This window comes from Leopardus geoffroyi, chromosome B3 (assembly GCF_018350155.1).
Source record: "Leopardus geoffroyi isolate Oge1 chromosome B3, O.geoffroyi_Oge1_pat1.0, whole genome shotgun sequence".
Classification (NCBI taxonomy): domain Eukaryota; kingdom Metazoa; phylum Chordata; class Mammalia; order Carnivora; family Felidae; genus Leopardus; species Leopardus geoffroyi.
In genome coordinates, this window is record NC_059337.1 from 82,404,897 (window position 1) to 82,430,079 (window position 25,183).

At 37.4% G+C, this 25,183-nt stretch overlaps 1 protein-coding gene and 1 non-coding gene across 7 annotated transcripts in view; both read left to right on the top strand.

The window, feature by feature from the left end:
• The window catches only part of AKAP6 (A-kinase anchoring protein 6), a 483,440-nt gene that overhangs the window by 338,713 nt on the left and 119,544 nt on the right, over positions 1-25,183 (top strand). For all 6 annotated transcript variants that reach the window (XM_045450650.1, XM_045450656.1, XM_045450655.1 and 3 more), the window contains exon 9: positions 13,734-13,854. In XM_045450650.1, coding sequence (XP_045306606.1) covers positions 13,734-13,854 — 121 coding nt within the window. The remainder of the gene's footprint in view (positions 1-13,733; positions 13,855-25,183) is intronic.
• On the top strand, positions 22,972-23,078 carry LOC123584522. The gene has a single exon (XR_006705490.1). It is a non-coding gene; the product is annotated as a U6 spliceosomal RNA (small nuclear RNA).

Consider the following 25,183-nt stretch of genomic DNA (forward strand, 5'->3'; position numbering starts at 1 on the left):
TCCTTCGCCTAGTAAATATCCACTGAAGGCCTACTATGTGAATGACACAATGGTCTGAGCAAAGTTTGTCAAGAACACTTACCTTTTGTATATTTTGTAAAGTGTAACCATCTCTTTTCTTGACACCTCTTTCTATCTAGACGTTGTCTGATTTCATTTTTTAAATGAATTTCAAAGATGCTGTTTAATTCATTAAGTAGCATCCTACTTGCTGTCAAGACTTACTGTCGATCACAAACCACGTCTTTTGTTCAGTTTATAAATGATAGAACTGGGAGGTAAAAAGGCTGGGGTGACTGGCATGCCCAGGATGATTTTTTAAGTTGGAGCTAAGACTTCAGTGCAGGACCCTGGGTCTGAATGCAGTAGACAGTTCAAAAAGTCATGCTTTGCCTTCTCTCTGAGGATTTCATTCAGACTCTCAATAAACATTTTTTCCCCCTCTAAATCCTATGTTGTGCATATTCCATAGTGTATGAAATTTAATTATGATATTTTTCTACTATGGAGAAAGTGAAGAGTCTTAAGGAGATTTCATTAAAGCCACAAGGAAGTTTGAGCAAAAACATTCGGAAGTAGGCTTAAGTGAAGACAAAATTGACTTCAGTGATTAATTTGACAAATATTACTAATATGAAGTATAGAGATTAAAGGCAAAAAAGAGAGGTTCACAGTTTGGTAGAAGGAGCCAGTTTATAAACAACATGGAATAAAGGATCACAAGTGCTAAGTTAGAAACCGTTATTTGGGTAGGGGCTTCGGCTCAGGGAAGACATAGCTCAATTCTGACTATGGCAGGAGATCTGGAGCAGATTATGAATGACAGCAGGGAGAGGATTTTTGAAAGAAGGCTTGGTCAGTGATGTTGAACATCTTTTCATGTGTCTGTTGGCCATATGTATGTCTTCCTTGGAAAATGTCTATTTATGTCTTTTGTTCATTTTTAAATTGGATTATTTGGGGTTTTTTGGTATGGAGTAGTGTAAGTTCTTTATTTATTTTGGATACTAACCTTTTATCAGATATATCATTTATAAATATCTTCTCCTATTTAGTAGGTTGTCTTTTTGTTTTGTTAATGGTTCCCTTTGCTGTGCAAAAGCTTTTTATTTTGATGTAGTCACAATAGTTTATATTTGCTTTTGTTTCCCTCGCCTTAGGAGACATATCTAGAAAAATGTTGCTATGGTTGATGTCAGAGAAATTACTGCCTGTGTTCTCTTCTAGGATTTTTATGGTTTCAGGTCTCACATTTAGGTCTTTAATCTGTTTTGAATTCTTTTTTGTGTATGCTGTTAGAAAGTAGTCCAGTTTTATTCTTTTGCATGTGGCTGTCCAGTTTTCCCAGCACCACTTATTGAAAAGACTGTCTTTTTCCCACTATATATTTTTGCCTATGTTTATTGCAGCACTGTTTACAATAGCCAAGACACAGAAGCATCCTCAGTGTCCATCAGTAGATAAATAAATAGGGAAAATGTAGGGTATACACACAATGGACTATTATACAGCCATAGAAAAGGATGAGATCATACCATTTGAAACAACATGGATAGACCTAGTGAATATTATGCTAAGTGACATAGTAAGGCTGAAAAAGACAAATACCATAAGACTCCACTCATAAATGGAATTTTAAAAAAATGAATAAACAAACAAAAAGCAGACTCAGAACAATAAATACAGAGAACAAACTGATGGTTTCCAGAGGGGAGGGGGAAGGGGGGGGACAAAACAGGTGAAGGGAAAAAGGAGATACAGGCCTCCAGTTACGGAATGAGTAAGTCATGTAAATGAAAAGCAGAACATAAGGAATATAGTCAATGATCTTGTAATAGTGATGTAATGGGACAGATGGTAGCCATACTTATGGTGAACATAGCATAATGTATAAACCTGTCAAATCACTAAGTTGTACACCTGAAACTAATGTAACATGGTGTGTCAACTATACTCAAATTTAAAAAAAGAAAAAGGAAAGAAAGAAGGCTGGGTCAGGGGAAGAGCTTTTCAATTTAATCTGAACAAATATTTATTTAGCACCTACAAAGACAGACCACGGTCCCTGCCTTCATGAAATTTACAGTCTAGCAAGAAAGTGTGGCGTCAAGCCAGTATTTACCTGGGAAATGAGAAAGGGAAGTAGAGGATGCTGAGGAGCTCAGAGCAACAGTGTGGGCTCCATGAGGCAAAGCTGCATCTGTAGTGCTCACCACACTCCGCCCTACACCGGGTGCTAGGCTTGTGCGTGCTAGATGGTCAGTGAATGAATGGATGCATAAATGAGTAGCTCAAATTGATCTGGGGCTCGGAGAGAGGGAACACAAGTCTGGAATCATCAGACTGCCTGCTGGTTCCATATGACTGGAAAGCGGGATAGAAAGCCAGGGGTGAGAAATTAAGCCTTGGGAAGAAGGCACAGTCCAGGTCCAGGAGTTAATCATTGAGTTCCTAGTTGTTACTCAGAATCAGAATCACCTGTGGAGTCTTTAAGCTGAGAAATGTCTGCCTACCCCACTCCATTGAAAATTCTGATTCAGTAGTCAGGAGTGAGCCAAGGTATAAATATGTTCTAATGCCCACTTCAGGTTTGAGAACCAATGTGCCATTCGTTTTGAAAGTGTGTTCTCTGGACCAGCAGCATCAGCATCTCCTGGGAACTTGTTAGAAATGCCAATTCTCAGTCCCACTCCAGACCTACTGAATTGGAAAGCCTAGACCTGGGGACCAGCAATCTTTGTGTAATGAGCTCTCCAGGTGATTCTGATGCTGCTATTTGAGAAGCACTGCTTTAGTCAATGAAGATTTCAGGTTAGAAATTAATTGAGTATGTGGAGACTGGATTGGAGACTAAAGCCAGAAAGAATTGATAAACCTTGATGACCCATCAGGTGAGGGGAATGAGGGAGAGAAAGGAGCCACTCTGATGTTCTGATTGCTAGTTCAGGGAGGAGAAAGAAGATGGGAGAATCTGGATTCAAATGGCTTTTGTGTCATTTAACGTTGAATTACAACTGTTAAGTGCAGGCTGTACTGAGCATGGAGAGACAGTGAGACACAGCATGTGGCAGGTGTGTGCAAGTCAGGAAAGCCTTCCAGAAGTGTCATGGAATATGCCTCAGGGTCAGAAGTGACCATGAGAACGCTTCCTACAGAGGAGGCATTGTGTACAAACTTCTAGGACCAGTAAAGCCTGCCCAGACTGACTAGATGGTCGGTTTTGAAATGGTATCTTGGCAGTGGTGAGGAGAATAGATTGGCACGGGCAAGATTAGATAGTGTTCAATTAAGATCCTACTCTAGTCATCCAAGTGAGAAATAAATAGGGCCTGAGCTAGGACAGTAGCAATGGAAGCTGAAAGTTTCCATTGGAAACTGAAAGAAGGAAGTTGAAGACACGCCCTGGACACCAAGCAGGTGACATTAAGGGAGGGAAATTTAAGAATGGACTTCCATGATTCAGGCTTGTGCAGTCTGGCAGATGGACATGTCATTCACTGAGGTGGGGAAGAAAGGCGAGGAGCAGGAATGGAGGAAAGAAGCTGAGTATTTGCGGCACAGTTCCAAACTGTTTGATGGTCTGTGGAACCTCCAAGTGTAAATGCCCAGGAAGCAGGTCTGGGTCTCAAGAATGTTTTGCGCTTCTCGACCATCAACAAGGACAGTGTGGTAACTATGAGGCAGCAGATGCTGAGAGAGGTAGGAGCTTACTTTATGGCAAACTACTCCCTCACCCAGGTGGACATAACGTTACCTTTAAGGAATGCTTGTTTTAAAAAGTGTGGATAATCAGAACGTTTTGATTTCAGTTAGAATCTTTCATGCTATATTATACAAGACTTCCAAAATAAAAACTACATCATTGAGAATTCAAGGTGGTATCTTGATTGGCAGGAATTTAGGACCACAGTCAACTATTATTTTCTGCCTCAAAGCTGCAGGTAAAAGCTCCTGATCCTAGATATTAGAATGAGTTAAGACTGCTCAGATTGCTTCCAACTGCACAAATAACATGTACCTTTAGGGGTAGTCATGAATTCAGTCTAGTCTAATTTCTTCAAGGAGGAAAGAATGTGTACTAGATTAAAAACTAAAGACTGGAATTCAAGTCGGCACTCTGATGCATTTAGCAGTGTGACTTTGATTGGGACACTTAACCTTCTCAAGATGCAATATCTCTGTCTGTACTTTTAAATACCTAAAATTTTTTATTATTGAAGTATAGTTGACATACAATGCTATTTTTAGTTTCAGGTGAGCAACATAGTGATTCAGCAATTCTATACCTTAAGCAATGCTCACGGTAGTAAGTCTAGTTACTATCAACAAACAATGTTATCACGATATTATTGACTATATTCCCTATGCTGTATTTTCATCTCTGTGACTTCTTTATTTTATAACTGGAAGTTTGTACCCCTTAATCCCCTTCAGCTATTTTGCCCATCCCCTTACCCCCCTACTCTGTATAGTTTTTGTAGCACAGAAATACAATAGTCTATAAGAAAATGCCTAAAATATTTATAATGTTATATATATATATATGTATATATATATATATATATACATATATATATATATAAGTTAGTTAATGAAATATGCATTGACTACTATGTTGCAGGAAGTGGTAGGAGATACTAGAAATAGAAAAGATAGAAAAAAAAAAAACTTAATCTCTATAGTCCTCAGTCTAGTGAGGGAGAAAGACACTCAGATAATCCTTATGAAACAGTGGTAAAATTCAAGATAGAGAGTATTATGGGAGTAATTAGGAGGTCTGCCTAATCAGGGAGACTTATGGGGGCAGGGAATATCTGAGCTGTCAGAAAAGGTGCATAGATGCTAGCTATTAGAAAAAGATTTGGTAGAGGGAAGGTGAGGATTTTGGCCAGAAGACAGTAACTGTGTAAGGAGAAAGAATGTGTGTGTGTGTGTGTGTGTGTGTGTGTGTGTGTGTGTGTTGAGGTTACTATAAATAATAATCCGATGTTATTGAAGCAGAAGGGCATGGAGATTGTTCTTGACTCTGCTTCCTGGGATCAGGAGGGAATACCAGGTGAGTTTTTAGGGACTTCTGCTCTGGTGGTAAAGTTCTAGAAGATACCTCAAGTCTCACTGGCCATATGCCAGGCTTCCTCTGGCTATGGGGAAATTTGAGCCATGTCTCAGAGACGCAGTCAAGGTTTCTGTCCTAAGTCTAAGAATGTAGGAATAACTCACTCCTCACCATGCAAGGTTTCAGTGTAAATTTTACTCCCAAATACAAACAGAATATATAGGTAATTCCCAAGCACAACAGGCTGAAATGAACTTTAAATAGATAAAAAGTTAAGTTTGGCAGAAAGGAGGAGTCCATTTTTCTTTAGAAAAAGAAACATCTCTGTACTGGTGTGAACACACACACACACACATATATATATGTATATGTATATATGTACATGTGTATATATGCATGTATATGTATACACATATACTATATATGTATATATATATATATATAGCATCCCCAAAGGGAAATGATTTTGATAAATGAAAACAAATAAATCACTATTTAAACTATTGTTTGATTAAAGATCAAATTTGATTCTTTAAATTAATTAAGCAGTAAGATACACTGAATGATTTTAACCTCCTGAGAAGGGATATAATCAACCTGGATTTTACTGCTGCAGGGTGATCTTTCTGGTTTTCTGTGGAGCAACATGCCAAAAATACCTCTGTTGCAGTTACATGAACATTCATGCTTACTCATATTCTTTCTCTCTTTCTTTCTCTCTTTCATACACAAAATGACCATTTTGAATTTCTGCTCAATGGGTGTTTTTTGGAACATTGCTATGTAAAATGTTTTCTTTCGGGTACACGCCAGCCATAAAATGAAGTACCATCTTTTATTTGTGCTAATGTTGGGAATGCTCTTGCAGATAAATCACTAGGCAACACAAATTTTGTCTCCACCATGAATTTCTACTTTCTTCCTCTGACTCTTGGCTTGTCTCAATCTAATGAATAGCTAGCTGATCTGTGTTCATTTCAGGTTATTTTTGCTCCATCCTTTGTATCGTGATGTTATTAAATAGAAAGATCAGGATGTAGTCAAAGGGAGCAAAAAGTACCCAGCTACCCTCTGCATAACTGATATTCTGGGTACTATGCAACTGTTAAAATAGGTCTTTCTGGGAAAAAAAAAAACACCTTACCAGTAGAAATGCATTCATTGGAGTCATGATATTATACCCTTTTAATGTGCAAATACATTAAACTAATTTTAGACCTGGGCAGTCTTCCACTTCAGTGATCTAATGCCATCCATGCCAGGATCAAGCAAAAGGCAAGCCAGAGAGGCAGAAGCATACTTCCTGGGAAACTGTTACTTCAAAGTTAACAGGAAAGTCAACCAATAAAGAGATATATTTGTATCTCCCTTCCATCTTAATTTCTGTTCTGCTTTGGAGGGCTGATGAGGCCCATTGAAGAGGCAGAGAGATGCTAGCAGGGGCAATGAGAGGGTACCTAAGACAGATCTAAGCTACCTTATTGTAATATGCAGAGCTTAACTCTTCACTTTAAAATTTATTCCTTTTCATACCCCCATCTTCACAAAGGATTTGAGTCAACTTACAAACATATTTGCAATAAAATAAAATAAATATTTGACTGAAATAAGTTAAGCAAAATACATGTAAGAAAACAAACAGATACGTATTCTCTGCATGTCCTCAAGAAGGGTTGTGATTTGGCTCTCAATTTTACATACGAAAGAAAAGAAAAAATCTCCTCTATCAGAAAATGTATGGTGTCCTAAGATTAAAAATCATATGTATCTAGGGAAGCCCAGCTTCTTATGCCATTGAGGCCTGAGAATTTCTCTTGTGGCTTTAAGGAGAAGACAGGCATCTGTGATACTACAGCCCTACAAGAGAAACAAAATTCCGAAGGCAGTTTTTAAATGTAGGCTGGAGAAGTGATGTCAAAGCATAATTCAGTAAGAGCAGTTCTACAAGTAACTAAAATTGTAGTCTGAGCATAGCACTCTCTGGGCAGAGTCAACAACCTTGATGAAGGAGATAGAATCATTCTGGGAGAGCTCTCTGTGTTAATTCTGCCACCAGGCTTTGGTTAGGGATTAGGTGGCAGAGGATAATTTCCAGATTATTTACTTCCTGCCCTAACCCTGAGAGTCCATATTCTCTGTTGCCTATTAAATCTTTGAAAACCAGTGAGGCCTAGGGTGTGGTAGTCCTTTTAAAAAGAGCAAGCTGCCTGACGCATCCCAGTGTGCTGGTAGCACGTCTAGATCCAGCCCCTCTAACACACAGATGATACATAGGAAGATTTATTCTTTTTTTTTTTTTTTTGAAAAACAACATTGTCTCTTGCTTTGTATTGTTCCCCCATTTGTGTTAGAATCACTACTGATTCTACATTCTTCAGAATGTTTTCCAGTTCTTTGTCTAGAGCTTAGTCCAGTGTATTATCTGGAAATTTAGATAAGGGTTTGACTTCCTGACAGCCTAACAGAATCCTCCAAATACATCCAGAAATATATACTGATATTTCTAATTGATATTTTCTAACCTTGGAGATCAGAATTTTGTTTTGCTTTGTGACTGTTATTGTAATAACAACTGTTTATGGACAGGCAGCCCATAAGCCCATGAGAAAATGGGGCCAGTCATTAACAGATTTGTAGGGTTGATTTTATTTTTCTCAGGCATTTTTACATGTATGTGGGTATATATGAGAATTGAGAAAATTACTGCTGGAAAGAACTCCATATTCCTTTTTATTTATTAATGGCAAAGGCAGACTGCTTTTCTCATGAGGAAGTCGCTCATGAATTTTCATTCAAAATAGTAAATTAGTGTCCACACTTTAATATGTTTAGAGTGGAAAGGGATTCTACATGCAACTGTGCATATCAGATTCCATGTCCAGAAAGCTAAATTTTATTCTTTAATGATATTATGATTGGGGCAGGTGCCCCTTCTGTGCTTACGTGCCACATGGTGTAGAGGATGATGGGAAATTCTGATCTATTATTAGTATTTCACTTCTGTAAAATTCTTAAACCATATTTTTACAAGATTTTGTTACCACTCCCTTTAGTGTCTTTTTTGAAAGGCAGAGGCAAACTTCCTTGAGCAAATAATGTGAACAGTGAGCACTTAGTGAATATTTGGGGAAAGAATCAATATGCTAAAGAAGCTAGGAAAATTGGATCATTTAATAGAAGTCCCAATATAGACAAGCTGGTATTTCAGGAACCGGTCTTGTGTTTTCGGATGTATTGGTGTGAAATGAACCATTAAGCATATAAAAGATGGATTCTTAAATGCTCCTAAATATATGTCACTGAGACTTAGGTGGAAAAACTGCCAGGACTTTATAGTGTTATCTTTTCTTCAACCAATAATTGCTCTATTTTGATGATTTCTTCATTTGGTTGTCTGTTTTAATCAAAATTCCTCAGTGGGCCAAACTGAAACCTCATATATTCACACACACCTCCCATTGATTTCACTTGGGTGAAACTTTATCTTTTAAGCAAAGTTTAAGTTGAAATGTTGAGTTAATGATGCTCACTTTAAATACCAAAGGCTGAATGCATTTATGTATTCAAACACTTAGCTAGTCAAACATAACTCCCATCAGGGTTTAGAGGAAGGATTATTTCTTAAACTATGCTAGCCTTACAAATAATGTATTGCTCTCAAATCTGCAGGAACATAATACTGAATAAGCTTGTTAGTATTTTATTTCTGTGGTGAAAAGAATCTTTTTGTAACCTGGAAGAGGCAGAGTAAAATGGTGGACAGGATGTTGGGAAATATTTTTGGCAATTACCCATAGTAGTGAACCCAAACTTGGAAACAAATACTAAAGAAAAAGTTACACATTTATTTCTCCATAGATTTGTCTCCATCTCTATTAAATTCTCCATCTATGAAATAAATACACTCATAATTCTGTGCTTCTTTAACAAAAACTGACTGATTTAGAAGACTGTTTTTCCTCATGTGATGAAGGCTTTCAGCCTCCTAAAATGGGAATATTATACCTACAACAGAGTGTCTGACTCTTTTACTGTGAATCCAGTTAAGATGCAGTATATGGCAATTTAAGGAAGTATCCAAAATAATACTATTTGGGTGATGTGTTTGCTTTGTAACACTTTCATAGAGTAGATATGAGTTTGCTTTGTAACAGTTTCATAGAGAATGTAACAGATTCATACAGTACTGAAAAGGTATACTTTGAGAGCTTTTAACATCTAACAGATTACATATTTGAGTGGAAGAGTTAACACAAACCAAAGCACAACTACAGAGAAAATTTTGTGAGGAAAATTCCTCCAAAAGAGTAGTTCCTATATTTATACACTTATAAAATTCTGAGCCACTGGCCACAGTTTCAATTACCTCTCTCTCTCTTCTAAAAAGAAAGACTAGGGCCTTTGTTACCAAGAATTCAAGAAAAGAACCTTGTTCTGAATTCAGCTGATAGAATCAGCATATTCTTCAAAGGGATATAAAACTATTAACTAGTTCTATGCTACCCCTGATAAATTCACTCATTGATGATCCTGTTTTCCTGTATAATAGCTGGCACTTTTCCTGGAAGACATCGTCCTTCCTAAAATCACTTGAAAAACACTTAGCACACCTTTGCAGGTAATGTAAACATAAGGAAGTAAACTACTTTCTTACCTAAGAATTTTCCTGAAATAATGAGCACATTAAATTGCATTCATTTCAGAAGGTTTCAAAGAACCAACAGAGAAATTCTAGTAATTTATTTGTGATTTGCTACAAAGTTACATATTTTATTTTAGTAAATTTGGAAAGCTCTCAGGTCTTTTCTAAGCTGTGAATTAACACGTGGCCAAGAATCTGAAATCGGGCCCGAATGCTAAAAAAAAGTGTTTTCGTCTTCAGCATTAAGACCTTATGAGAATTGTTGTTTGGCAAACACTGGTGTTGATTTTATGCTAATGAAGCAAAATATGAAACCAAAGCATTTACTGTACCTAACAAACTCAAGCCTGCATATTCCCAGCTAAAATGAAAATAGGCTAAAGAAAGGGTGAGCACCTGTGTTAGGTTCATTTGCCTCTGGTGGGTCTCCAGTGTAGACTCTCTGAGAAGTCTGAGGTGCATTTAACTAGAAGAAATGTTTTTTTGTTCCAAGCCCCTTGATAAGGGGAATAATAGGAGGGAACAGCTCAGTAGACATAAAGGTGAAAAAATGTCCATGGTTCTGAACATTCTACCACCCTATATATGTTTTGTTTATTCAAATCTGCTTTAAGTTTCAGTGTAGAAAAGAAGAAAATGTGGAAGGAACAGGAGAGCAACTCACATTAATTGAGAATCTACTGCACATAATATTTTTTTTATTAGCAAATGCGCCATTATCATGTACTAGAAGGCAAAATCCCACCTTCCGAATGAATGAAGAAGCCTGTCCATGTTGCACTGGTTGTGTTGGTATTGGCATTTGAAGATAAGATACTATGCTCTCTGTCACATGCTGAAGTCATTCTTGCCCTACTAAAGGTTTTTGGCTTCATTATCTACATTCATTCATCATCATTCTCCAGGTGCTATGCTGAGCATTAGCAATGCAAAGATAAACTCATATCTTACCCTTGCATTGTTTGGTCATAATCAAAATTTCTTTTTTTCAGACACATATGGAAAAGAAAACAGGCCTCTTTGTTTTCCTTGCTGATTAATGATTTTTATGAAACATCCTAAACACATAATTTCCTGGTAAAGCAGGGAAAATTCTTGTTTTAAGATCAGAGCTCAGGCACTTAAACACGATGCTTATAGCCTCCCCTAAAATTTAACATTGTCATTAGGGAACTACCTCTTGGGGTAAATGCTGTTTTTCAGATTTATGTCTCTCCCTGCTTTTTTCTAAGATGGCATCTGGGTTTATATGACTTTGTGATTCTAGGGTGCAGTGAGTTCCCCTGGCTTACCATGACCTTTGGGTATAGTCTGGCTGGGTTCAATGAAATGGATCTTGCCCTAGATATTCCAAGGTTGTCTCCCACTGAGGACTGCATCTGTGTTGTTATCTCATGGCTTGGACAGGGGGTATTTCTTGCTGACTAGGCGTTATCTTAGCCCTCACTGACCCTGCCAACTCTCTGAGGTCTGGCTTCAGAGGTTCCTCCTTCTCTCCTTGGGGTCACTGTGCCTCTGTTGCTATGGCAACACCTTTGTCAAGTTCATCAGGTGAACTCCCAGAAACTTCATGGGAGAGAAAAGTGTCCTCAGGGAGGGGATAAAAGAGCAGGTAGCAAGGGGAGTCCTGACCAGAGTTTCCCCTGACCGTAGCATTCCCACTCCAGGTTATGGTGAAGGAACTTTAAGGAAGTCTCTTCCCAGACTTCCTAGCAGGTGATGGAGCTGATATCCTTGTGCTTTTGGCTTTCTTTTCAACCTGTCTCACATACTTCCTCTCTGGATCTTAGTCCAAGAGATGGGAGGGTATGTATCTTAGCACCTGCTCCTTTTGCCTTTATTTTTTCCTTATTCTCCAGATCCATACATATGGAAAGGGTGAGCTTTTCCCTTTATTTCTCCTTTGTTCTTAATATTCCCCTGAATCATACCTTCCTAATTTGGGGGATGGCATTCTGCTTTTCTCCTGTCTTTATGGTTAAAATGTGGGAGAATGCAAGGAGAGAGAAATGATGACCATAATTCGGGTGGTATTTCTAAAAGAAAATTTTAATGTTTGTTTATTTTTGAGAGAGACAGAGAAAGAGTGTGGGCAGGGGAGGGACAGAAAGAGAAGGAGACACAGGATACAAAGCAGGCTCCAGGCTCTGAGCTGTCAGCACAGAGCCTGTTGTGGGGCTCAAACTCAAGAAACGTGAGATCATGACCTGAGCCCAAGTCAAATGCTTAACAGACTGAGTCACCTAGGAACCCCTCAGGTGGTATTTCTAAATGATTGAACCTTCATGTGAGCAAATGCTTTTTAGTCATTTCTTACTAGTAACTCACAGAGTTAATAAAGAAAGCTTGATGGTTTATCTGTCCCTGTTACAGTGGTTTTTGTTTGTTTTTTAATATTTTGAAATAAGATCCTATTTCAGATTTCCAGTGTATGCTGGAATTCCTTGCTATTCAAAGCGAGGTCCATGACCAGCAGCATTGCCAGTTGCCAACAATTGTTAAGAATGCAGAATCTCAGGCCACACCCTAGAATTATTGAATCAGGATCATCATTCAACAAACTCCTCACTTGCACATTAAAGTCTGAGAATCACTGTTCTGGGCCACCATAGCCTTTCTGAAGCTTTTGGTCATATCACCTATACCCAAGATCAGCATTCAGCTAAACATTAATTCTACATGTCAGTCAGTGACAATCCTTGCCCTTGGATGCTTATGGTCTTAACCAGTAATATTTATAATGATGGTAAAGTAATTAAAATAAAATAGACAATTCTAGATTCAGTCTCCATCACCAGACCCACCTTAAGTTGTTTTTTTTTTTTTTGACAGATTAAGATTAAATTGTAAGTTATGAAAAGTGGATGTTCATTTTCTTGAAAAGCAGTCATTTAACGTACAGAGACAGTAACAAGATAGTAATAAGATACTCACTTGATAGATAAATCCAGATTCATACTTGAGCCTGCTGCTTCATTGGTACTGATAGGGTTTTGCTCAGTTACAGTTTGGCAAGGATGTGATTTCTTTTAAAGAGATGATTTTTGGAGAAAGGACAAAGTCATAGTTTTTCATCCTGCACTTTCATTTTCTGATCACAGTGTTTTAGAAGAATCTGGGCTTTACTTATGCACCAGGCTTTCAATAGAGAATCACATTAATCCTTTTAAGCTCCTTATTCTAATGATTTATTTTGTTGAAAACCATAGTGATCCTCCTTTGAATTTTAATGATTGCTGGCTATTCAAAGATTCATTGTTTTGACTTCCTGTCCTTACCTTTGTTTCCTACATGTCTGTGGGGAACACCTGTCTAATACTGGATCTGCCCCTGGTTCTCACTGGCTTACCAGAGTCACTCAAGCCTATCTCTCAGTGTTAAGCTGAAATGCTGGCTACTCATCCATGACAATAAATGTAGCATATATGTTTGCAGAGATAGGCAGGTAGACAGCAGAGGGACAAATAAATGATTGAGTCATTTCCCAGTGAAAATGATATTTAAGATATGATAAGAAATTGTGATCATAATAGAGAAATTAGTCAAATTAGTATTCTTAATCATGGATGATTTTAGGATGTGATACCTATGAAAACCTAGTAGATGATAAAGAGATTTGAATTTTGAGGGTGCTATTCTGACCCCAAATTCTGGGCCATGTAACTTTCACGAGACACTGACCCTCCATTCCTCACGCTGTTAATATGGCAATGCTCTCTTTCAAGGACATAGAAGTAGTCATTTTGTTCAAGTGCTGCAAATCCTCAAAAAGGGTTTGCAGATGGAAAGAGTGATGATGTGTCGCTGGTATGAGCATCAGAATTACATGTTATGTTTTCAAAATCTGAGAAATGCTATGTCACAGGCTTGAGTTTCTATTTTGCCCACTGTGTAACCACACAGAGAATTTTTCTCTTCTCTTTTTACAGGTATCACCTAGGAACATCATGGGTTTTCAAGAATATATTATTCTAATATGAGATTTTAACAACTACACTGTATTTATGCATAATACATTTTGTGCCTTATCTTCAGGCTTCTGGACTTTGATTCAGAATATCAGGAGCTCTGGGATTGGCTGATTGACATGGAGTCCCTCGTGATGGACAGCCACGACCTGATGATGTCAGAGGAGCAGCAGCGGCATCTTTACAAGGTTAGAGCTACCCTTCTTGCCTTTACCTTGCTGTGGAAGATCTGATTAGCCTGACAAGTCTCTCTCTCTCAGGATATCTTTGCGTTCATTGTATGTATCATGGTGTCTATTAGAATTCCCTTCCCTGTCCCCAAACTCATTTCCATCCCTTGTGTGCTGACAGGCTGCACCGACATCATAATTGCAAGAAAGTTCCCTTTATCACATTCTATTTGGTGTAATTCTATAGAAGGACAAAGATTTATCTCCAAGATGAATAGCAATAAATGAAACTGCATTAATAAATAGACTGAAACAAAATGAAGGATAAATGGACTGGTAACATTTAACAAAATGTGTTTTCATTGGAGCACTCAGGTGGATTCTATCCACCCCTCAGATCTTTGCAGAGAAAAAAGAAATTTGCCTTCAGTTTGGCTTGCTACTTTCAGGGTAGAGGGCTCATTCAATTTAATGTTTATTAGTGATACATAGAGCAGACGTTGTCATATTAAGTCAATACATTTTCGTGTGATTTAAGAAAACTGGCTTGGAACTCATATATTGATTGCAGGCAATCCATCTAATAACTATCTATATTGTTTTTCCGTGTCTGCTAATTCACCTTTAGCCTAGTATGTTTTACCAATTCTACTTAAATAGTCTTAGAAGTTCTTATAAAACATCTATGTGATTTCGACTGAAAAAAAAAATGGTTGTAAGATTCACAGTGTCTGAAAAAGCTGTTGGGGAGGGTTAGAGGGACTTTCCACTGAAATATCAGATTGCAGTAAATCTTCCTCATTTAGGCAATTTTTATTGGAGTAATTCTGACAGTTGTCATCCTTGAATTGCTTTGAGCATATGGCATATTTCAAAGAGCAGATTGTGAATCATAAAAAATAAAATTAATAACTAACCACAGAATCAGCAACAGTATAATGACAAGAAACAACTACCCTCTAGCTTTAAAAAATTTCTTATAGAATAAGAAGTACATTCAAGGTCAAATAAAAGTTGTCTTCTTTCTTCCTCGTTATTTACCATTTTGAGTTCCTTTCCTTAATATATTAACTTTTACCTTCTCTAAAGAGAGATCTTTATTTATACTTTTCAAGGGTCTGGTTGACTTTAATTAGTGTCCCCTGAGAATCGTCTTGGTTAAGAGAAGATATAAGCTCCCCAGGGAGTCAGCACATGGTGATATTTTATTCCTTAAAGAATTGTGTTCCGACATTAATCGAGTTTGTTGACTATTAGCTATTTCCTGTATGGATAGCTGTCCACATTAACAACAAAGCTATCCAATATATCTTCTGAGAATAATATATTGTTAGAGTTACAGTCTTCACCTAATGTAAACAAAGCTAGGTGATTTCACATTTCATGTCAGGATCAAGAATTATGTATGAAAAATGCCCATTAATCTTTATTAATTTATTGATATAAAAATATTAGTTTTATTCCTAATACTTAAGCTTTAAAAATCGAGCCAACCAGGAAAAAATAATACAAAAGTTAACTAATCATAAGCCATTATCTCAGATTTTATTGCACTCTTGATACCAAATAACATTTCTTTTCTTCTTGATGCATTTTGTATTTTGCACATAAACCACTATTTTTTTTCAGAAACAGTGCTATTCTTTGTCAAAATCACATCCATATAATTTACATCACAATTAATAGGAAATCAGTCTTCTTTTTCTTGTGGTTTCCTTGTAAGTGCTCTGCCTAAGAATTCCCATTCTGGCATATTCAAAGCTATTATTCCACCCACTCAGTACTTCTGGATTATAATGTTTTCCCAAACATTTTCCATACCAGGGTTCTTCGTTTGTGACTCATGTCCTGTTATCATCTTTCTGCTTAGAGGTGTTCAACATAGCTAACTAAGTTCATGAGACTAGCACTAACTTTGCATTTGGCTTATAAGCAAAATTAAATGTTGAATTACACACCAAAGGCGAATGCTACAAGTGTGCAGATTCTTTCTTTATACAAACCCCCACATTATTCCAGAGTTTTAGAAACCTCCAAAGCAATCCTGAGGATATTGGCTAAGGAGTCATTTAGAACTTGGGATGGCTCCTGAATTAGAAAAATTGATGGAGGAAAATTAATTTCAGGTCTTTGTCTAGAATCCTCAGGGATTCTTAGGTTAGGTCAACATTTTCAATGTCCCATTCGTCTGTTCTAATGCGCTTTTTCAGAAATCAACTCAACTGATGACTTGGGGGAGGGAGGTTTGAAGTCTATTGATCATAGAGACCCCTGAGTAATAGGGCTTTTCAGTTGGTCCCCAGGCCTTCCTAGGCTTTCAATACCATTTGAGACTTTAATCTTTAAATTTGTTGGCCCTGAAAGATATCAATGCTTTCTCAGCATTTTTCATCAAGGGCACCACTGACATTTGGGACAAAACAATTTTTTGTTGGTGAAGGGGACTACCCCGTCCACTATAGAGCATTTACTATTCACATTCCCTAGTCATTGTGACAATTCAACAGGATGCCCAACCACATGTCACAGCATTCTCAATCCATCTCAACCTATGTACATCATCTTCATTTCTTAAAACGCTTCTGTAACACCCAAGAAAAATTCCTTGCTTTTGTATTTTGTACATTGTGAAGTAAAACACCTTATATAGCTGATGTTGAGCCAGTAGTTGTTGAGTGAAAAAATTAAGGATGAATGCTTGCTTCAGCAGCACATATACTAAAAAATTAAGAATGAGAATGAAGTTTGTGATCTCTGGTATTAATGTAAAGAATGAAGGGCAAACGTTTAAGAGAGACCTTCAGCTGAGCAATGGTAAAATCCCAGGAACTGGAGACCAGGACAGAATCATTATTCCTGTTATCATAGAACCCAAAAGTTTTTCTGTCCTCTCTCTGGGGGGATCTCTATATTTCATCACTCAACTCTTTTCCTGGAGTAGATAGTCATGCCCAGATCCTGGTTCATTACATGCATTATACAGTCCTAAGTTGATCCCCAAAGTCCACATTTGGATATGTTGTGTTATATAGTTATATATATGGATATGTTGTGTTATATAGAAAGTATAATGAGTTGGTAGTCAATGAGAGTGAAGATTTTTTAGCATTTTCAACATCAAGTACTACATGCCTCACTTTACCAATTTATTGTATATTCTGGTCTTCGATAGAAAGTCATCTGACCTTTACTCCTAGATAGGGAGGTACCGATAAATACCTTAGACTATTCATTCAGCAGACCTCCCAAGTTGGGTAGCTATTGTGGTATATTGGTTACCCTAAACCAGCAAAATACCAAAGGGATTTATTAAAGGAAAGGAATTAGACTTAATAGGCAAAGAATACATTGACACAACCTGACATAATTTAGAACCTTAACATTACAATGGGCTACAAAGTGGATTTTCTGTTTAAACCATTTCTTGTTATTTTCAGATTGTTAGAAATTGAAGACCATTTTTTTTTCTAAATTTTCAACCGCAGGGTCTTAAGAGCAACCTGTATCTTCCTTATATATACTTTCCTTGTATAACCACTTCCTTAAAAATACTTTCTTACTTGTTTTGAGATAGTAAGCCATACTGCCAATATCTTCCCTCTCCCTTCTTTGTCCGGCCCACTGACCCAACCTCTGAATGGGGACCTTCTATAGCTATTTTCTAATAAACACTGGCAGTATTGTCAGCCTGGAAAACAGAAACGTAGTTCTTTCTTGTTTTTTCTTCCTCAATGTGAGAATCACCTCCAAGGAGAATTTGCTCCCCCTCTCTCACGTTCTTTTTCTTCATTCCTTCTACCTTCCTAAGTAGGACAATTTAATTTGTCAAAAGTAACCACCGTGATTTTGAAAGTTCAGCTCCTATTTGGACTGGAGTTACGTAGCCAGAATTCATAATCACTGGGAGCTGTCACTCTGCTGGTCTGCATGTGCATTAACTATTAATGGAGAAATATTTAAAACCCACTTGCAAAGGAAAAGCTCCATTTTTTCATTTCTACAGATCAAAGGTGGCATTATTCTTGGGCTCAGGGAAGCTTAAGACACCTCCTCCCCCATCCTATGAATTTTATAGACTGAGTGACCTAGAAGTATCTCCACAATCAACGAGGCTGGAGCTCAGGCTGCTGCTGTTGCTGTTCTGCCCTCTGCAGCAGACACAGTTGACTCTGCAGGGCTGGGAGGGTGTGCCCTGGCCAGGGCTCCTTACTGTTGCCACAAAGCACTGCCCATTCTCTGCCAAGTGCAAAGCACAGATGACAGAGCCCTTCGTGATCCTAGATTGGTGTGGAGTTCTAGAGTCCAAAGGTTAATTTCAAGGGCCAAATTCAAAAGTTGCAGTCTGGTGATTACTACTATTATACTTGAACAAGAGCTGTTTTCAGATAGTATTCAGATAGTATGAAGCTCACCAAAAACAGCACATTTGTGGATTTACTCCTTGAGAATGGTCTAGCTGCTCCTCATCAATAAAATATTAGATTATATCATTTCCAAGGGGGTTAAAATAACCCTTACAGCTTAAAAATTGTATAAATTAGTACGCATTTCAACTAAGACCTTTATACTTTCAAGGAATTCATACTGAAGATTTTACATTTCATTTTGAGGGTTAGTTGCTCTCATATAGTTCTGCTTTTATGGCAAAAATGTAAATGACCTCTATCTTTCTCTGTTGGTATAAGTGTTACACAATTATGTCCTATGTGCAAAAGGAAAAGGCCCGTTCACTTTGCATAATACAATGCTCACTAAAGAGGCTAATTACATTTTTACTCTGCTCTGGATTTGAGGTTGCTTATAAGAATTCACAGGAAAATTTTTAAAATGTTTTTAACACTGAAATACAAATCAGAACTGGGGAAAATATACATAGACTAGAGTCCCTTTCTCTGAGAAGAGTTAATATGTAGGCATATAGACTGTATGGTCCTACACACTTAATAAAGATCCCAAAACTCCACTCTGGGTTTCCTGGTAGTGAAAGCGAAGAGGGAAATGTGCTCAATCGCAAAATTTACATCTTCCATGAGAAAAAAAAATCACACTTCATTTGAAGACATTAAGTTTATTTTGATACTTAGATATGAATACATTTTCTCTTAGGATTTTTTTTAATATGTAAGGGATTAGAATGGCATGGTAGTGAAATATCTAACCACCATATTTCTTACAAGTAAGTTTCTAAACATAATACTTCTACCAAGTGAATTAATTATTTTTTTCTAACTCTGTTGCCAGGTAATGTTTACAGACTTTGATCACAGCTCTCACCCGAAGGTGGCACTCCTCTTGATGATAGTTTGGCCAGGTGGAATTAATAAGAGAGGACATCAATATTATATATTTGAAGAGAAGAGGATATTAGGAAAGTGAGAGGGAAATATAAGCATTGAAGAGAAAGAAACACAGTTGAAATTAGTTAATCTACAGTTTACAAACAAAAATGAATAATTTAAAACAATTAAATAGAAAAGAGTAAGTTTAAATCATGGGTGGGTGAATGAATAGATAAGAAAATGCTAAAAAAAAACAAATACGAACAAATAAAAAGAGCTAAACACTGAAAGGATTGTTTTAGGAAAAAAACAGATAAAAGGGATAAATTTTAAAGGAGAAAATGTCACTTTTAGAGAATTTGGGTCTGTATTAAAAGGCAAGCATTATGACTTTTAAAAGAAAAACTTCTGGGGAATAAGAAACAGCATAAAAAAAGAAAAATGGGACATAGCTGGCTTGCTATTTTATAACTATTGATGCCAAAATGATGTTGTCATAGCTATGAACCAATCAGAGAAAACAGATTAATCACGCTATCTCTATATTTTATAAATTCACAAATTTCAACCCTCTCTAATAGTTCTCTTTTATTTTGTTCTGGACTAGGTCTAAATAATTTCATATGTGGCCTGATACCTTTAAGACTGAACTTGAGCTTCTAAAAATATGTTAGGGTGGTTCATAGTCTAGGTCATAGGAGGTAGGCTTAAAATAGAAGAAAATCCATTACCTTAAAAAAAATTTTTTTTTTTTACATGTTGGTGTTTGGGTATAAAAGAAGTGTGTCAAAAAATTAAATTCTGTTAATTAGGATTTAGTTTGGAGTTTCAGTACCAAAATGAAGCAAATTACTAATTATTGAAGCAGACAAGGTAAAAATGTAGCAGATATATCAGGCACAAGAATCTAATGATAATTTTTTACCTCTTTCTCAGTAGATTAATTGTAGAGCTTAATTGTATGTTAGATTAAAACTCCATTAAGATAAGAAGAATATGCTTAAAATCATTATAATATTTCAAATAACATTATCTAGTCATTTTAAAAGTGATCAGAATAGGAAAATCTAGGCTACCTCCACTGCTATGTAGAAATGGATTTGTTTTTCCATTTTTATTAAAGTTAAAAAGTCCTTAGATTAACTGCCATATTAATATGAGCATTGATGAATCAGTGTTTGCTATGAAGACTTAAATATGCATATATTTTTCTTTTCTTTCCTTTTTTGAGAGAGGATAAAACTCATCCTGAACATGTTCAGAGGAAAAAGTGGATGGATGAGGTTTCTGAACGATATAGGAAACACTGTTTTTGCTGGAGCTTACAATTCCTGTTTGAATCACTTTTTTAAGAGGAAAAAAAAAAAGAAGGATGTTAAGAGAATAGTATGCCAAGAAATAGTTGGCTGTGTGTGCATAGGGGCAAGCAAGGAAAGGCCGCCAGCAGTCTTTGTCTCTGGTGGGTGAGCTACTGTCCGGAAGGTGCGTTGGCTCTCTGGGCTGCCTCTGCTGTATTGTGCTGCTCCCTCTCTCCCTGGCCTGGCCTGCTCTGGCCTAGAGTGGATCAAACAAGCCGTGGGGAAAGTTCCCCTCATTTGCATCACTTCTAGACAGCCCTGTCGTACTCTTTGCTGACAGGAAATCACTGTCTTTGTCACCTTTTCTCAGGGCCCTCCTTTTGGCAGAGATGGGCCATGTGACCACGCTTAATCACAACAACAGGGCTGGCTCAGGACTCAATGACATGTTTTCCTCAGCACTTCAATAAATGGGGTAGAGGAGTCAGGAGGAAATGACTACATTAATTTTAAAGTGAAAAGATAATTAACACTTGAAGGACTAATGCTACAACCTATGGAATTATTATTCAAATTGAAGTTAATTTATCAAAAACTTGTGAAAACTATCTCCCCTAATGCAACTGTTTAAAAAAAAAAATAAACCTTGAATAGTAAGAGTTGGGCGTGTTGGAGGGAGAGTGGGAAGAAGGCGGGGAGAGAGGGGCTTTGGATGGAGAGGGAGAGAGAAAAGGGGGGAGAGAAAGAGGGAAATCATAGCAGGCATTAGCTGTGTTTGAAAAAGCAACTTAAATGGGCTAACACTTCAACATTTGGGACTGAAGGCTGGAGCATGTAAAACGCTTACTTAGATGATATGAATAGGACACTGGCAAACAAAAGCAGCAGTGTGCTCCTAGAAAACTGTGCTTCAAGGAGTTTCCTTGGCAACAGAAATGCAGTTCCAAAAGTAGACAGAACTTTCCTCAGAAAACATACTATTAATAACAACCTTCCGGAACAACTTGGAACAATTTGACGACTTGGCAATAATAATGCCAAGTGTTCTGCAAATTAATCTAACACATAACAGTTATGTTTCCTTTGCCCGTAATTCTGCTGGACCCTACCAAGAGCTAACTCCTTGCTTTTCAGTGGCAAAATGTGAAAAATATTTCTAAATGTTGTCATGGAAAAAGAAAACCAAAAGGAGTGCTGGTGGCCAACGGTGTCCAGTGATTGTGTTTTGCCTTTTGGAACCTACAATTGAATTTAATGAGATGAGTTTATTCCAATTAGAGCTACTACGTTTAGTATCTCATCCCAACAAAGATGCTTCCGTGAACAAAACTTGTTAAAGGGTTAACAGCCTGAGAATTGCTGTGATGTGAAGCACATCTTGAGGCCATTGGTTATATAAATGTAACACTTCACTAAATACGTGCTGGGTGTTATTTTTAAAAGCATCATCATTTCTTGTCAGCCCAGAGAATAAACTAATCTTGGATCTACTTGGCCAATGGGAATCATTTGAATTCTCCTGAAGGCAATACGTTTGCCAGCCATGAAAGGTGTAGTGTTCCCCTCCTCTGACCTTTCCTGAATCCTTGGATCTAAAGGTTAAAAGTAATCAATATCTCATTGCGCAGCTTGGTTTCAGGGTAATAAGTAATAACCATCATGTTAAAATCCAAATGATTACAGATAGCACTTAAATGAGTTGACCTGTTTGGGAGCTTTTATTAATTGCAATTATCAGGATAATCATTAGAGTTTGCTAATAAAATTTGGATTAAATTGCAAAAATTTCAGCCTTTAACTTTTGAGAAACGACTCTTAATTAGATGTGAATGTGCACTGTTCCCTCCTGTGTTAAGCTGAGAGATTTGGCTTCAACCCCACATATTTGTAGATTTCTTTCTGGTTTTTTATAAAATAAATTAGAGGAACATTTAAACTCCTCATAAGAAAGGGTGTTTGTTAGGTTCACTGCCACCTTTGGCTCCAGAACTGCTCCATACTATGTGTATGTTTCAGTTAAGTGACTGCATGGAAATGTCCCTCACCTACTTTTTTGCATTTCCTATTTTTTAAATTATGTATCTTCACTGGTTAAAATCATATATAGGCTAATCTGGCTTGTAGCTAGAAAAAAAAATGTATGATGTATGATTACACTTTACATGATATGAACTGGGAATTGTTTATTTGTTTTTCTTTTTTAAAGGACTACCAAAGTTTAATGATAAAAACCAAGTATTATCATTGTCAAAGTGGTCTTGATATAAAAATAATAAATGTTAGGTTTAATGTTCCATGCATTTACATCAGTAAGGCACTGGTTGTCATCTATAACTGCCTATATCAGGAGGGCATTGGTTTTCGTAACCATATCATAATGACGACTTATACACTTAAACCAAGTGTATAAGATATGCTACTGAACCCAAATATTATGTATGTATGATTATTCTAAGTTTTTATAATTTATTAGAATTTCATGCATGTATTCTCAAAACAGGAAGGTGGGGATAGAAGGGAACCTAGATGATATTTTAGTTATTTCAAAAAAGGTCCTGGTGCTGTCTTCCACAACACATATACTAAAATTGGAACAATACAAAGGAAATTAGCATGGCCCCTGCACGAGGATGACACACAAATTCATGAAGCATTCCATATTAAAAAAAAAAAAAAAAGTCCTGGTACCTGTTCAGAATAGTCTGGAGAACCCTGGATGGGAAAAGCTTAACCATAGTACTTTCACAGATAAACTCATTAACTTGCTTTTTTCTTGTCCTAATCTCGCTACCATGTCTAACCTTAGAAAGAGGTAGATTTGTGGTTGAGGAACATCATATTTGGAGTATTAAGGTTGTCCAAAACCAACTATTTCCTTTACTAAATTTCCATCCTGCCTTAAATCCCAGCCTTAAGATTCATTTCTTTGGGGACGCCTGGGTGGCTCAGTCGGTTAAGTGTCTGACTCTTGATATTGGCTCAGATCACAATTTCATGATTCATGGGATTGAGCCCTGCATGGGGCTCTGTGCTAACAGCACAGGGCCGACTTGGGATTCTCTCTCTCCCTCTCTCTCTCTGCCCCTCCTCTACTTGCTCTCTCTCTCAAAATAAATAAACATTAAAAAATTTTTAATTCATTTCTTTGAGGTAAAAAATAGTGCACTTTACTGGATGCTGGTATTCTATGGGGGTAGGAGAATAATACTGAATTAAATCAATTTTAACATTTAGTTTAAATGGAAGGGCACTAGGAGGGGAAGATAGAAGGGGTAGAGAGAAGAAATCTAGGAAGGGGACCAAGGATAGATGTTATTTATTCCACCATTTGATAAAAAGGGAAGTACATTCGTGTGTGTGTGTGTGTGTGTGTGTGTGTGTGTGTGCGCGCGCGCGCGCGCGCGCGCACGCGTGTTATGAGATAGGAGTAGGATGGAGGGAGAAAAAAAACTAAATTGGTCAAATCTTACTATTTGACTATGTTAGTGCCCCCTGTGCACATTCTTGTTTAATGCTCACAATGATCCTGAATTATTTTTTCCCTACTTCATGCATCTGAGCCTGAAACGCAGAGAGGTTAAGTGACTAGCCTAAAAGACAACTTGTGCCTCAGGTTAGACTAGGGTTTGCTGAAATTACAAACAACCCCCAAGTCTCAAAGGTTTATGGCTATGAAGATTTACTTCTCACAAGATCAGTCACCCTCTTAAATATTCCTTCAATGTGGCAAAGAGAAAAGAGAGTTCTGGAGGGTCTCACTCTTGCCATTAAACCTTTACCTGGAAGAGGCACAGTTCACTTCCTTTCAAAATCATGACCAGAAGTAATCACACGGCCTCACCCAACTCCAAAGTGGATGGAGAAATGCATCTCTACTCTAAGCCTGAAAGGCAGAAAGCAAGAAATTGTTGTTGGGCTGTATCAATAACTATCACAAGAAATAAGTCACTTTGAACCCAGTCTGGGTGGCTCTAATACCCACAATCTTTCTTTCACGTGCTCCTTGCCTGCTCATTATTGTCCCATATTTTCTTCTCCACAAGAGGAAAAATTCTTGCAAATGCATTTTCCTCCCTCCACATGAGCTTTTTGTGCCTAGATAAGAAAGAGGGTCCTACATATTAAATGGAACATCAGCAGAGAAAGCATGATGGACTTGGGTTTGTTCTTTAGCCAATCATCAGGCTATTCTGTGAAACTCCCCAAACTTTCTTAAGCACCTTAGCACCCTGGGAAAGTGTTACCATTTTGAGTCTCACGGGAACCTCCCATGTTTTGTCAGACTCAGGAAAGCTAAGGCTGAAAATATTTATGTTTTTGGGTGAGATGCACTAAAGGCAGCATTGCCCTCGGAAGGTTCAACCTCATGGATCCTGTTATTGCCAAAGGGAGTTACTGAAGAAGGGTCCCCATGGAGAGATACTCTAGAGGAATATCATTTGTGGAAAAGCCATTTTCCAGTCCTGTCAAGGAGGCAATTTTAGTTCTCAGAAACAAGGGCATTCCCAAGCATATTTTTAATAATGTTAGCATTTGCAGAGCTCATACATTCTTAAACTAGGCACTTCGGTGACACTCTGTACCTAATGAGGCACACTGGGGTAAGCTAAGAAGGAAGTGGTGCTCCTGCTGAACCTTCATTCATTTACATAAGACACAAAACATAAACATACACGCACATACATACACGCCCATATTTTCTTGTACTGGAGCCAAGAAAGAGTCAAGCAGGCTAATACCTTTGGGGTTGTATAATTTTTATTCTAAATA